The 12,636-nt window shown below is 47.5% G+C and overlaps 1 protein-coding gene across 1 annotated transcript in view; it reads left to right on the top strand.

The window, feature by feature from the left end:
- Positions 1-12,636, top strand: part of ELMO1 (engulfment and cell motility 1) — a 404,818-nt gene that overhangs the window by 359,375 nt on the left and 32,807 nt on the right. The window contains 2 exon segments of the mRNA XM_006912067.2: positions 7,144-7,307; positions 12,600-12,634. Coding sequence (XP_006912129.1) covers positions 7,144-7,307; positions 12,600-12,634 — 199 coding nt within the window.

Raw genomic sequence — 12,636 nt, 5'->3', positions numbered from 1 at the left:
CCCAACACTTTGAGGCTTCCAGGTGAGAGCACGCAACCTGTCCATGCAGTAGCTGGTCCCTGAAGATCAACCCTTGGGCGACTGAGGGCAGGAACAAGCTGAGGTCTCGGTTCTTCCTCTATAAATGACATCTGGGCATTTGTGAGGGAAGAGGGCACGTCCCTTCTCTCTTTTCCTGGAATGGCAGCTTCGTAGCTGCTCCCTTCCTCCAGAGCCCTTGCATTGAGACGGGCAGCTCTCAACCCCAGCTGCTCATTAGTATGCCCTGGGGGCTTTGCAAAAAAACGTGGCCAGTATCTGGAACCCATCCCAGTCCAAATGAACCAGAATCTCTGGGGGTGAAGCCAGGCAAAGACACGTTTTGAATTTTGTTGTAGACTAAGCATTGAAAAATAACTGATTTTTGAGGCTATTTCTTTCTTTTAATTAATTCAATGAGAGAAATCATATGGTTCTTGTCCTTTTCTGTCTGACTTATTTCACTTAGCACAATACTCTCAAGATCCGTCCATGTTGTCGTAAATGGTAATATCTCATCATTTTTTATAGCTGAGTAGTATTCCGTGGTATGTATGCACCACATCGTCTTTATCTCATCATTCATCAAAGGACACTTGGGTTGTTTCCACGTCTCGGCTATTGCAAATAATGCTTCAGTGCACACAGCAGTACATGTTTGGGGTTTAAATAGATGGACGATGTGATCAGATTTGCACTTTGGAGGAATCCGGCCTCTGTGAGGAGGGGCTGAAGGGAGCTGGAGGAGGAACACGCCTGGCCGTCCAGCTGAGCAGTGCTCCTTCCAAAGCCCGCTCCAGTCATTCGCTTAGCTGGTCCAGTCACCCCATGTCCCTGAACCCGTTTCCTTATCTAGAAAGTGGGGGTGGCCATCTTTAATCAGGACCAGGAGGTGGAGCACGCTTACCCCAGTGCATCACGCCGGTCATTACGAGGCCACATCCGGCCTGCCCCTGTTTCAATTTTACTCGTTTTACTAGAACACAACCACGCCCATGCATCGTCTTGCGTGTGGCCACCTTCATGGACCAGGAGGTGGAGCACGCTTACCCCAGTGCATCGCGCCGGTCATTACGAGGCCACATCCGGCCTGCCCCGTTTCGATTTTACTCGTCTTACTAGAACACAACCACGCCCATTTATCGTCTTGCGTGTGGCCACCTTCACGCCACCACGGCAGAGCCGACCGAGCTGCTGCGACAGGCACTGTACGGCCCGCAAAGCCTAAAATACTTGCTGTCTGGCCCTTCACAGGAGTTTGCCGACCTCTGCTCCATGCCGCACCGCCCCACAATAAATACGGAAAAGTTCAATGCTGCCCCCTCGGGCCCAGAGAGCACTTTTTTTTCTCTCCCTCCTTCATCTAATACACTTGACACCCCCTCGGCGAAAACGCTCCTTTGCAGGGACCGGCCTGGGCACTTCACCCCGGCTGTGGCAAACCCACAAAGTAAAACCATCTCGGTTTCCAGAAGCTGTCCCGATTTTAAAGACCTCCAGGCAGGAACGGGGTGGCGGGAGCAGGGGTGGGGTGCCAGCCAGCATCCGGGTCAGTAATCGTCTCTGCCAGCTTTCATCCTAATTTTCCCTGCTTGTATGGGCACTGCCACTTCTCCTCACTTCTAACCTTGGAGAGGAGCCCCGAAAGTGCTCCCCGACCTCCAGGACATCATCCCACCTGCACGTGAGCACTTGGGGGTCTTCCTCCCCCAGACCGCTCTCCAGGGAAGACCTAGCCAACTTTTGGAGCTCGCGAACCTTCGCTCATTTTGCTTTGTGTAAAAAACATTCCTGGGAAGAAAAACGGCCCAGTCCCAAAGCCCAGCAGTGAAAACTTTCCCACAGGAGTCATTTTTAAGCTGGGCTGTGTTGGTCTCTGTCTTTCCTGAGGCAGCCTTTTTTTCTTCTTTGTGAAGATAAATCCATTTTGTGAGGTGCCACTGACTGGGGAAATCGATCCCCTTTTAATGGCCATGTCCAGTAACAAATACTGCCGTGGCTTCTCCAGAAACCCCACACCCAGCTGCAGACCAGCCACCTCTAGCTTCAGCCTTGAGAGGAAGCCCCAAGATGAAACCCCTAAGATCCCATGTCGAGGCCACAGACTTTATTCTCCAGGCTTTGTAAAAGGGCACTTTGAAAACCATGTCGACAGTCATAATTTGGTTAGGAATGAATTTATTTGTTTAATTCTAGAGATGAACAGTGGGAGCCTGAGAATCTTTGTCATTGAACATGTCAATCGTTATAACGGTCTGGAAGGTACTGCGTTAGGTGCTGTGGGCCACAATGCAAATAAGAAACAGTTCTTGTCCTCCAGGGATTTACAGTCTAGGCGGGGTGACAGGTGCACCGATAACTAACCTAGCTGCCTTCTGCGACGTGACGAGAATCGCCACAGATGCCATACTGAAGACTCAGGCCTGGTACTGGACGTCGGCTGAGCTCGGCGGCTCTTCCCCTTGAGCATGCGCCAGAATCGCTCGGAGGGGCTGTTGCAACACGGATGCGGAGGGCTGGCCGCATGCGTCGTTCTGTGCCATTTTGTGTAAGGCTTTTGGGCAACACGCCACTGGCACAGTTCAGACCTTGCTGAAACCATCAGTCAATTCCAACAACGAATGCAGATTCTAAGAGCATGACTTCTGTGATGTCTGTGGCAGAACACATGCTGTAATTAAGAAGTTTGAAGTTCATTGATTTGCTGAGGCCTCTGCAACACTGTCTGTGGGGTTTTTCAAACAATGATTAAAGGTCTGATATTTTCCAAAGAGGACAGAGATCAAAGCTGGTGGTTGTGAGTGTCTTGATTTAATTGCACAAATGGGGCCTTAACAGACCGAATGCCATTAATCGTAGCTCTTGTAGAAAACGCTTTGCAAAAAAATGAGGAATGTTCGACTTATATAACTATTTGTCTTCTTTAAAAAATTGATGACATCTTTCACTGGAGTCATTTTCCTTGGTACACGGAGTGACAATAGAACTTCTTGGGGCCAGTGCCAAGCAAAACTGTGAAGTGAAGTAGGAGAAGCCAGTCTGTGGCCCTACTGACCCTCTGTTCTATGCTGTAGAGTCACCACCTGCATCCTTTTCCCTGGGGCCAGGTGCCCTCATGGCATCTCCCCCGTTGTCCTAGCAACCTACTCATAGGAAACAGTCTATATATTCTTCAAACTGAGGTATAAGTGATTGTGAGTCATTTAAAGATCGTTCCGCTTATGGGTTCTTTCATCTAGCAGCGATCAACGTCTTAAGCTACAGGAATGAAGCCCCAACAGTGGATTTTAAGCATAAGATATAAGTAGCAGCTCCATAAGTGATTATCATCACTTCCATGGAAAGGTACAGCCATGAGCACATAATGAAGATAATTTTTTAAAGTTATTTCTTATTGAAGTTGCTTTACTGCTCCTGTCCAGCTTCTTTCTCCTACTTCTCCTGGATCGGGGCGACCTCAGTTTCACGAGCTTGTGCTCCTCCTGGCCTTCCTCGTATGCATTTGCGTGGACTTTTGGCCGCAAGTGGTAAGAATCCCATTAACACTGTTACACACACTCTTCTCTGCATCTGTGTGATTCTATTGGCAGCGGTCTCATTATCTTCTACTCACCTGCATGTTAAAGGACTCTCGTACAGTTCTCAGTCTGAGGGGAAGACAGCAGGCTTCAGCTCACGTCAAGTCAGAAACGTCTGGGGAAGGATTCTGGTCAGTCGGTTGAGATCACTTGCCCACTTGGTGGTGGGATCGTTGTATCTAGTCAGATGCGGTCTAGTGATGATCATTTCTGTGACAGCCTCTTAAGGAAACGCATGAAGCAGGGAATCAGCTGACCCTCTGAGCTTCTGTTTTCTGTTTCTTCATCTATAAAAGGAGGGACATGGAAATATCTCTGAAACTCTTTCAACTTTAACCTGAATCTATTTAAAAATCGCTCTTTCATTTTTGACATTCTAGTAGCTGTATCTTTATCTCTCTTATATGTCCTACCTCCCTCCAGCAGGTCCAATGACATTAGGGCTGAATGATCTTGGCTGAACTCTGAGTTTCTCTGCATGGGAAACGGGCAGCTCCTGTGGTGTCCCCTCACAGGAAACAGCAAGGTGTCGCAAGTCAACCTTGGCCAAATTCAACCACCGTTTACACCGCACAATATAAGGAGGTCACGATTTCGAGATGTGTTAAGCACCCCACATTTAGCATTTTACCTGAGTTTAAAAAAAAAAAAAGAAGCAGATTAGGTGGAAGGTCAACTGGAAGTTTCTTTCTGCGATTTTTCTAGAAGCATGAAGCAATGATTACGTAGCTGGTTCTAATTCAGAGGCAACCCAGGCTCAAAGTGGCTGATAGGTGTCCAAATTATTCCACACCATTGGACACCCATTCTTTCTGTAAAACCCATACGATGTCTTCTCCTCTGAAATGCCTCCCCGCCTGCCAGCGAAGCCCACCAGTCCGGCTCTGTCGCATCCAGGCTTCTGTTGTAATGATCTTTGCCTACATCTAGCTCTTATTAGACCGTTGGTTCTCAGAAGGCAAGAGCCGTCTATACCTTATTAATCTTTGAATTCCTAGTGACTCACCCGGTGTAGACTCATGATAAGTACTAAGTAATGTTTGCTGTGTTGACTTCACAAATAATGCTTCTCAAGGAACTTTTTGTTACTAGCGTCTGTCAATGCAGTCTGATTGATGGTAAGCCGATAACCAGCTGAGCGAGACTGGAGGGGAGACCCAGCCATGGGCCTAGAAACTCCCTTGGGCCAGGGCTCTGGAGGACAGTTGCCTTTACACCACCGCTGACACCAGCAACCGCTCCACGAAGCAGGCGTGGCACACAGGTTCTCTGCGAACCGCGGTTCCTACTGGATAAAGCAGATCCGTGACTGAATGACATAGATCTGTCATCCCTCAAGCTTCCTTCTGCAGTTTCCTGAGATTTCTGCCGTTAGATTCCTTTTTTGTGATATCACCTCCCAGAAAGCCCTACAAAAAATGCAATACGTTACCTCGCAGAGGATGGTGTTACCGTGGCTTTGAGTCCCTAAAAGTCAGAAGCAGTGAAGGAAAGACGAGGGCCGATATCACTTGGAAATGAATTTGTTTTTCTCGTAGACACCTGTAACTCATCTCTCCCTCAGTTTAGCATTTTCCGTTGACATGGGATTCCTGGGGGCACGGGGGCACTGCAAGCAGCGGGTGTGCAGATGGCTAAAGAGTCGGACACCTGGCATCCCTGAGTTAGAGGCCTCGTTGGCCTGGGGGTTCCCCTGAGGCCTAATCGGCACCTCTCAGGTTTTCCTGACGGTCAGTTTAATGTCCCTGCCAAGGACCATTAACTTTCTCGTTCTGCCCCCCAATGTCCTCTAGGCCCCTGGGGAGCACTAGACAGGTCCTTAGGTGGATAAGAGAGATGCGCACTGGAAAAAGAAACCTGAGCAGAGAGCTTAGCAGCCTGCGCCATGAGCGAGGGGCAGCGCCATTCAACAGACTCAGCGAGCACAAGTTGCTGTCAAGCGTTCGGAGGACATTTTAGCTGCCTAGCATTTCCCATCACCCAGCAATCGGGCAGATTTGAAAGTTCTGGTTTGCCACAGTCTTTTCCATGCTGTAAAATTGTTACCTCTATTACAGTAACATTTCATGAAAATGGCATCTCGGTGGGACTGGTCAGTGAGCAATTACTGAGTACCTACCATACATGGATTATTGAATGAAAAACTAATTAGAAGCCATGAGGAGCGTCCTGGGATCACATCCATCTTAAACCTCTCTGCCTGTCCATCTGTGGCAGAGGGTAAACGGTACCCCAGGGCTGTTCACATCAGGTATATGCCGTATCCTCCATACTGGGCTATTGCATCCCAGAATTCAACTAGGTATGTGTGACCTTGGACAAGTCTTCAATTGTTCTCTCTCTCAGTGGTAATAACACCTACTCTACTGTAACGGAGGGAGGATTAAATGAGGTGATGAACAGTAAAGCACCTGGCACAGAATCCAGCATATAGTTTAGGTGCGGTTGTGATTTTTCTCTTATTTTTAAATTATTAAGCGCCCCCCCCCCCACCAAGAATGGTGGCATGGGCAGAAGAGTGCCTACAATCCTAGGTTTAATCCCAGCTCAGCCATTTACCACCCAGCGGTACGATTTCGAACTGGTTTTTAATGTTTCTTTCGATGCCTCACTTCTTCGCATGTAAATGGAACGATGATAATATCTGCCTTATAAGTTTGAGTGGATTAGCAGAGGGAGCATATATAGAGTGCCTAGGTAGTACTGGCACATAGCAGATACCTTGTCGATGATAAAAGTTGTTTTTATCTGTAGCGGAAGGAAAAAATAAATAAAGAGCCAGCAGGTCTCCTGGATGCCTCTGTGTGTTTTCTGGTCTTTTCTACAATATATATCCTGTTGAAGATGAAACCACATTAATAGAGGCCATGGTTAATTACCTCCTTGTGGGCTGGATCTGTCCTGAGGTAGCCAATTACCAGATCCTTCTTTTGTCTTGAGGCTTCCAACGGGGTATGTCCATTCTAATTTAATAGACCTATTTTTTTTAGCGCCTGTCTCAAAGAGGCACTACCATGTGTGCATTTCCAAATGCATCATTCGTGTGAACAGTCAGGCCTTAATTCTGTGGGGGAAGCATCCGGGAGGGGTGAGCGTGGATGTCAGTTCATATTCATTTGAACCGGTGCCAACCAAACTTCCATGGTTATTGCGTCTCAGCGATTTTCTCCTGGAAAAAAATAATGCGTACGCAGACTTCTAGCTGTTGCTTGGACTTCTTTCATTTTCAAGTTTGCATTGTCTACAGTGTTGGTTCGGCAGCCGTCACATAATCCACAGAGCCAGTGACGCCTCCCACCCCAAGCCTCTCCACTCCCAATTCCATGTTAGTCAGCCCGTCTCCTCCCTTAGGGTTCTAACGGTACAGAAGAAAATAGAAGATGTGCATAATGGTAGTGTACTCTTTGGAAAAGCATGCTCAAGGTTTGCTCTGAGATTGCGTACACAGGGTTCATGGTCACGGAGACAGGGAGCCATCCATTCGAGAAGGCTTTTCTGAATGGGCAAGGTCAACCCCAGAGAATCACGGTCTTCCTTTAACCTACAGGTAATGCAGGTGGTGAAGGAGCAGGTTATGAGAGCTCTCACAACCAAGCCTAGCTCCCTGGACCAGTTCAAGAGCAAACTGCAGAACCTGAGCTACACCGAGATCTTGAAAATCCGCCAGTCTGAGAGGATGAACCAGGAAGATTTCCAGTCTCGCCCGATTATGTAAGTCCCTACCCCCCAACCCTTGTCTCTTCAAAGGCTCTGACCCACCATTTCTAGAGTGACAGCCAATCACACAGCTGGGCTACTGTGAGCTCTTTATGAAAACCAACCAATGAAAGACATTCCAAAAGATCTCAATTCGGTTCATGAAGTCTCAGCAGCTCCTTGAGGAAGGCTGGGCAGGGTGGGCTAAGGGGGACATAAGGACAGGTGCCAGCAGAAGGATCTAACCCAAGAAGTGGCCCCGCGGGCTCTGCTCTGTGTCATGGCAGCTCGTGGTGCTCTTGTGACTGTCACCCTACCAGCCAAAGGCAGAGACGCCGAGGCCTCCTTTGTAGGACTTTGTATCAAATGCCACTAGCAATCATTGCATAATTTCATGTATCTCCATCTTAAAGATGTTCTGAACCTCAGACATGAAGACTGTTTTGTTTGCTTCTTTTCTTAGAACTGGCCTGTTTATCTTCCCTCCCCCTTTTCTAAGCCAGGTCAGTTTTGCTACTCTTATAATTTGTAGAGAAAGAAATAGGGGGAAAAGGGTGGGGCGTAAGGAAAGTGTCTCATCCCACTGGACACGGCTTCTTCTGAACTTGTGTGTGAAGCCAGCTGACAACCGAGGTGGCATTGTGAAACCCAGCTTAAACCTCTCTGCCTGTCCATCTGTCCGTCTGTCTGTCTCTCTGTCTGTCTCTCTCTCTCTCTCTCTGATTCTTTTTCTTTATGCCGCTCTTTCTGTTTCTTGCTCTTACATGTTTGACATTTTTAATGCCTGGCAATTTGCTAAGCACCTCCTTAGGCTATTTCACTTTCTCACATCCGTGTGAGATAAGCAGGTCCTGTCCCCCTTCGAGGACCGCAGTATAGTCGACAGAGGAAAGGACCTCGTTCATAAGCTGAGGGAGCAAGACTCCATGTCCAGCCCGCTAATCCCCTGGCTGATGCTTCATCTGCCCCACCAGAGTTCCTTTGCCAAGTGCAAGACGGAGATGAGGTTTAAAAAGGGGCACGGGTCCGAGAAGGACATAGCCAAGCTATGACATCTACTTTGTATTTGTTTTCAAGCCTTAAGAAGCACCTTTAGAAACCGCAGAGCAGAACTACAGACTTTGGTTGGGGGGAGGGGGAGAGTTAGGCAGCAGGAACGAGAAGTGCTTCCTGAGGGTCCTTGGTTTGCGTCCTTGAAAATCTAAGTCGCCCCCGCGCTGAGCACCAGCCAGCTTTACAGGATGCCCCCCCGGAGTTCTGCCTTGGTCCTCAGCTGGGAGGCAACATCCAGAAGTACCAAACGGGAAGCACTTCGGCTAAATGACCGACTCCTCAGAGAGACGGTTTCTCATTTGCAAGGAGGGACCGTGGTACCTCGCCCCCTTCCTGGGCCTGCAGTGATGAAACATTGGATTTTACAACGTCTGTGTCAGCAGACAGGTACACGCAAGGTGGCTTTACTATGCCTTGACAACGGTTCTTAAAACCTAATGGGAAACTTAAGGAACCACTTCAGTTAAAGCCAACTAATTCCGAATTCATGTTTGACCATGACTTTGTCCCAAGTAAGAACGTTAACTGCCTGTCGGGTGTGAGCACTTGCTCCTGCGTTAGCTCCGTATCTCTACTTCCCAGGGATCTGCCTGTGGCATTCTGAAGTTTCTTGTCCCTTTATGACAAGGAGCTCTTATCTTTACGGTTATGATATAAAGAGAAGCAATGCAAATGGAAAGGCCCCCTCCTGCTTGTTTATAACTTTGGCATCGTCATGTGGCAATGGGACTGAGAAGCAGTCAGGGTTCTTGGCATAGTGGCGGTAAAGTACTAAAGACTTGTCAGAAGTGACAGCATTTAAGCGGGGAGGCCATGCACTACCATGCACAGCCTCATCACTGTCCCAGCCTCTGAAATGGGCAGGCAGCAGCCAGCCTCCAGCTTCTTCTCCACTGATATTTTGCTTGTTAGAATGCGCTACCAGCCAGGAAGTCATAAATGGGCTGGATAAAGTCTAAATGCTGCCAAAATGGGTTACAGGATAAACCCAGGTCAACAAAGGAAAAAACACAGGCCATGTATGATTGCTTTCCGTTCTTCATGTATTTAACAGAGTATATTGAGCAACTCCTACCTTCCAGGCCCTGTCCAGGGTGCTGGGAACAGGCAGAGAACCAGAGAGGCTTGGTCCCCACCATCCCAGGCTCTCCAGCTAGGGTTGGAGGGGTTACTAGGGTATCAGCTTGGTGCTCGGCTGGAGGAAGCGTAAGTGGGTGGGTTATCATAAGAGCATACAGGAGAAGCATATCACCCAAGCTGAAGGATTGGGATAGATATTAGAATTTTAGAGCTGAAAGCACCTTTAAGGTCATCCAAGTCAAGCTTTTCATTTTGCAGACTGTGACAATGACTTGGCTGAGGCTTGATTGCAGCCTGCTTCTTGATTCCCCCCACCCCCACCTCTCGCCTGGCTGCCTTTGTGCCTGCCATGTGCAGCACAGTGGCAAACCTCAGCGCCACGAAGCCCCCTTGGGGCATGCTTCCCGTTTTCATAAAACGTTTATGTTTCCTGAGAAGAAAAATGCAAATTCCCTGTAAGCAGATACTTGGAGGAATATATATTCAGTGGGTTGAAGAAACTTCGTTTTGTTTCTTAGCTCTCGACTAATGATTTCAGAGAGGAAGTATTTGTTATTTTCTATCTCGCGTGACTTTGCAGGCAAGATAAGCCCATTCACACAATTAATCTGAGTTAATGGATATAAAAAGCTTGAATAGTCCAAAAACAGGTCATTGAACGCAACGGGGGGTTAGGGGAAGGGGCAACGTGAGGACACACACCAGTGAAGCAGAGTAGCAAAGTGTGGATGGAAATCTAGACCTGCTGAGCTCACAGACCTGGGCTCGCGTCACGGGCCACCACTTAGCAATGTGGCATTTTAGGCACGTTACGTAACCCATGCTAAGCCCGCTTTCCTCGTATCTATACATGAAGGTGATAAAAGCGTGCACATTGTTGGGTCGTCATAAAGATTCAACGGAGTTGTACATGAAAAGCACTTAGCACGTGCCTGGCACATGATATCCACTCAGAGAAATGGTCATTCTTATTATTAGCCAGTAACTAGGATTTAACAAGTCATCACATCATTAATATGTAAATGGAAAAAGTGACACTCTGAATGTATCCGTATATGCCGAGCCTTATCTCAGAAAGCACAGTAAAAGTAAGAGAGAAAGAAAAAGTAAAAACAAATAGAGCGAGAAATGACGCTCTCCTGCAAATCTGCATTCTCACTAAACAATGGCCACAAGCTTTGTGGCCACTGCCAGTAGGACCGTCTGGTCACTTATACAATTTTCAGTGTTCAGTGCACTTGAAAAATGCCTGCCACGTTCCAGGGACTGTGCTATGTGTTGGTGATTCAGCAATGAAGAGAACAGACACAATTCTCACCCTCACTTGTGATTATATTTTAGTGGGAAGAAACAGATGATAAACATGATCGATAAGATTATAGTACATTTATTTCCTCCATTTGGTCCTTATCTCTGCGTCTTCATCTCCATTTTAATAGCCTAGTAAAACCATTATTTAAAGATACGTCAAAACCTAAGATTTGAGGATGTTACCTAACTCTTTCTCCAGTGATTTCTCCATCTCTTCCTGTCTGCTCTGTTGCCCCTAGCTCAGGAGTCAGGAGCAGCGATTTAGTGTCCCAGGTGACCGCCCTGGCAAATCCCCATGTTCTTCTGCATTCAGAGCAGGGTTCATCAAAGCTGGAATGGATGCGTCTTTCTTAACAGGAGCTGAATACCGATAATAAGTAGTTGCAGGGGTCTGAAATCTCAAAGCACGAGGCTATGTCAGGAGGGCTGAGTCTCCATCGGATGCCTTGTGATACGGTATCAACTGACAGGAGTTTGAGGCCATCTAAGCCTAAAATACGTATTCGGGCAGTACTAGAATACCCTGTTAGATGGCCAGATGCCTTTATGCAACTTTTTTATTCTTTTTTTTTTCCCTCACATGTAAACAGAAGCAGTTTGCACAAGGAAGACTTAGTCCGTCCTCCTAGTCTATGTTTAAGCTCTGTGAGCTGTTTCCCCATCTGTAAGGTGGGAATGATGATATTAATACCCATTCCCAAAAGCTGGGGATTTGTGGAGGTGGGGAGTGGGAGAGGGTGTCAAATGAGCAGACTATGCTACCTGGCTCTTAGACACTTACGAACGCGTGAGCCTTGACAACCATGGAAGCTGGGCCTGTGAGGTGCTTGGAGAATATTATCGAAGCAAACTCGATACTCCCTTGCCCTCCCGCCCAGCGCTGAGAGAGCACGTGCACCCACACTGTCTGCGTAGGGGGCCACAGCATTTCTCAGCGAAGATTCCCATCCCCATTTTACAGATGAGCAAACTGAGACTTGGACGGGCTACCTGAGAGGCTCACCGTGGGAAGAGCCTGGATTGACAGTCTAGTCTTCCCGACACTTCGAGCCCTGCTCTGAGGGCCTGGCTCTGGGTCTCCCCATCCAGCTTTGTCTACACCAACTCTAGCTTGACTGGACTCAGATGCTAGCATGCTACATAAAATTTCACATGATAAAAATATCTCTGCGATTAAAAGATTTAAAAACCATTACACTCTATCATGATATCTTTATAGCACAGTCCATCTAAAACTAAATTACATTATGTGTTAGCTTGAGACAATGTGCAAATAATCCTTAATTTATCCCATCATCATCCCCATCTCTATGGGCTAGAATCTGGGACAATGCATTGTTCCCATTTGTAAGTGACAGAATTGAAAGCAAGATGTGGCTGTGTGGTTCGCCCAGGATAGAGCGTTCGCCGTAGAATAGTAATCGTGTGGTTGGCCAATAGTCCTGTTTGATGAGATCACAAATGCCGTCTTGGAGTTTACCTGCCGTAGGGAAGAAAACGTGACCAGAGGTTTATTATCGTGGCAGAGCAGGGTGAATTATTGCAGAAGTTTGTATCTGGGGCTTTGTAAAACAAGAGAAGAAATTCCCTGGGACACTTTGGCCTAGAAAAACATCACGGAAGTGGCTAGTGCTTTTGTGGGTATTGTGTAAATGTCAGAGAATCTGTAGTGTTATTGTAACAGATGAGCCTGTCCCCTGATCCTGAATAGAGGATTCTCTGAAGAATCCTCCCGACTTGGGAGGTATTGGGATGGCCATGAAGGATGCCGCTTGCATTCCCTGCCCCATCCGCATGTGATGAGCTCTCAGCCCGGCACTGTTCCCAAGGCCTGCCACAGACTATGTGTTTATCCTTCTTCAGGGAACTAAAGGAGAAGATTCAGCCAGAAAGAGCTGAT

Source organism: Pteropus alecto, unplaced genomic scaffold, assembly GCF_000325575.1.
Source record: "Pteropus alecto unplaced genomic scaffold, ASM32557v1 scaffold21, whole genome shotgun sequence".
Classification (NCBI taxonomy): Eukaryota; Metazoa; Chordata; class Mammalia; order Chiroptera; family Pteropodidae; genus Pteropus; species Pteropus alecto.
The sequence above is the reverse complement of the archived record's forward strand: the minus strand, read 5'-3'. Positions and strand labels throughout refer to the sequence as shown.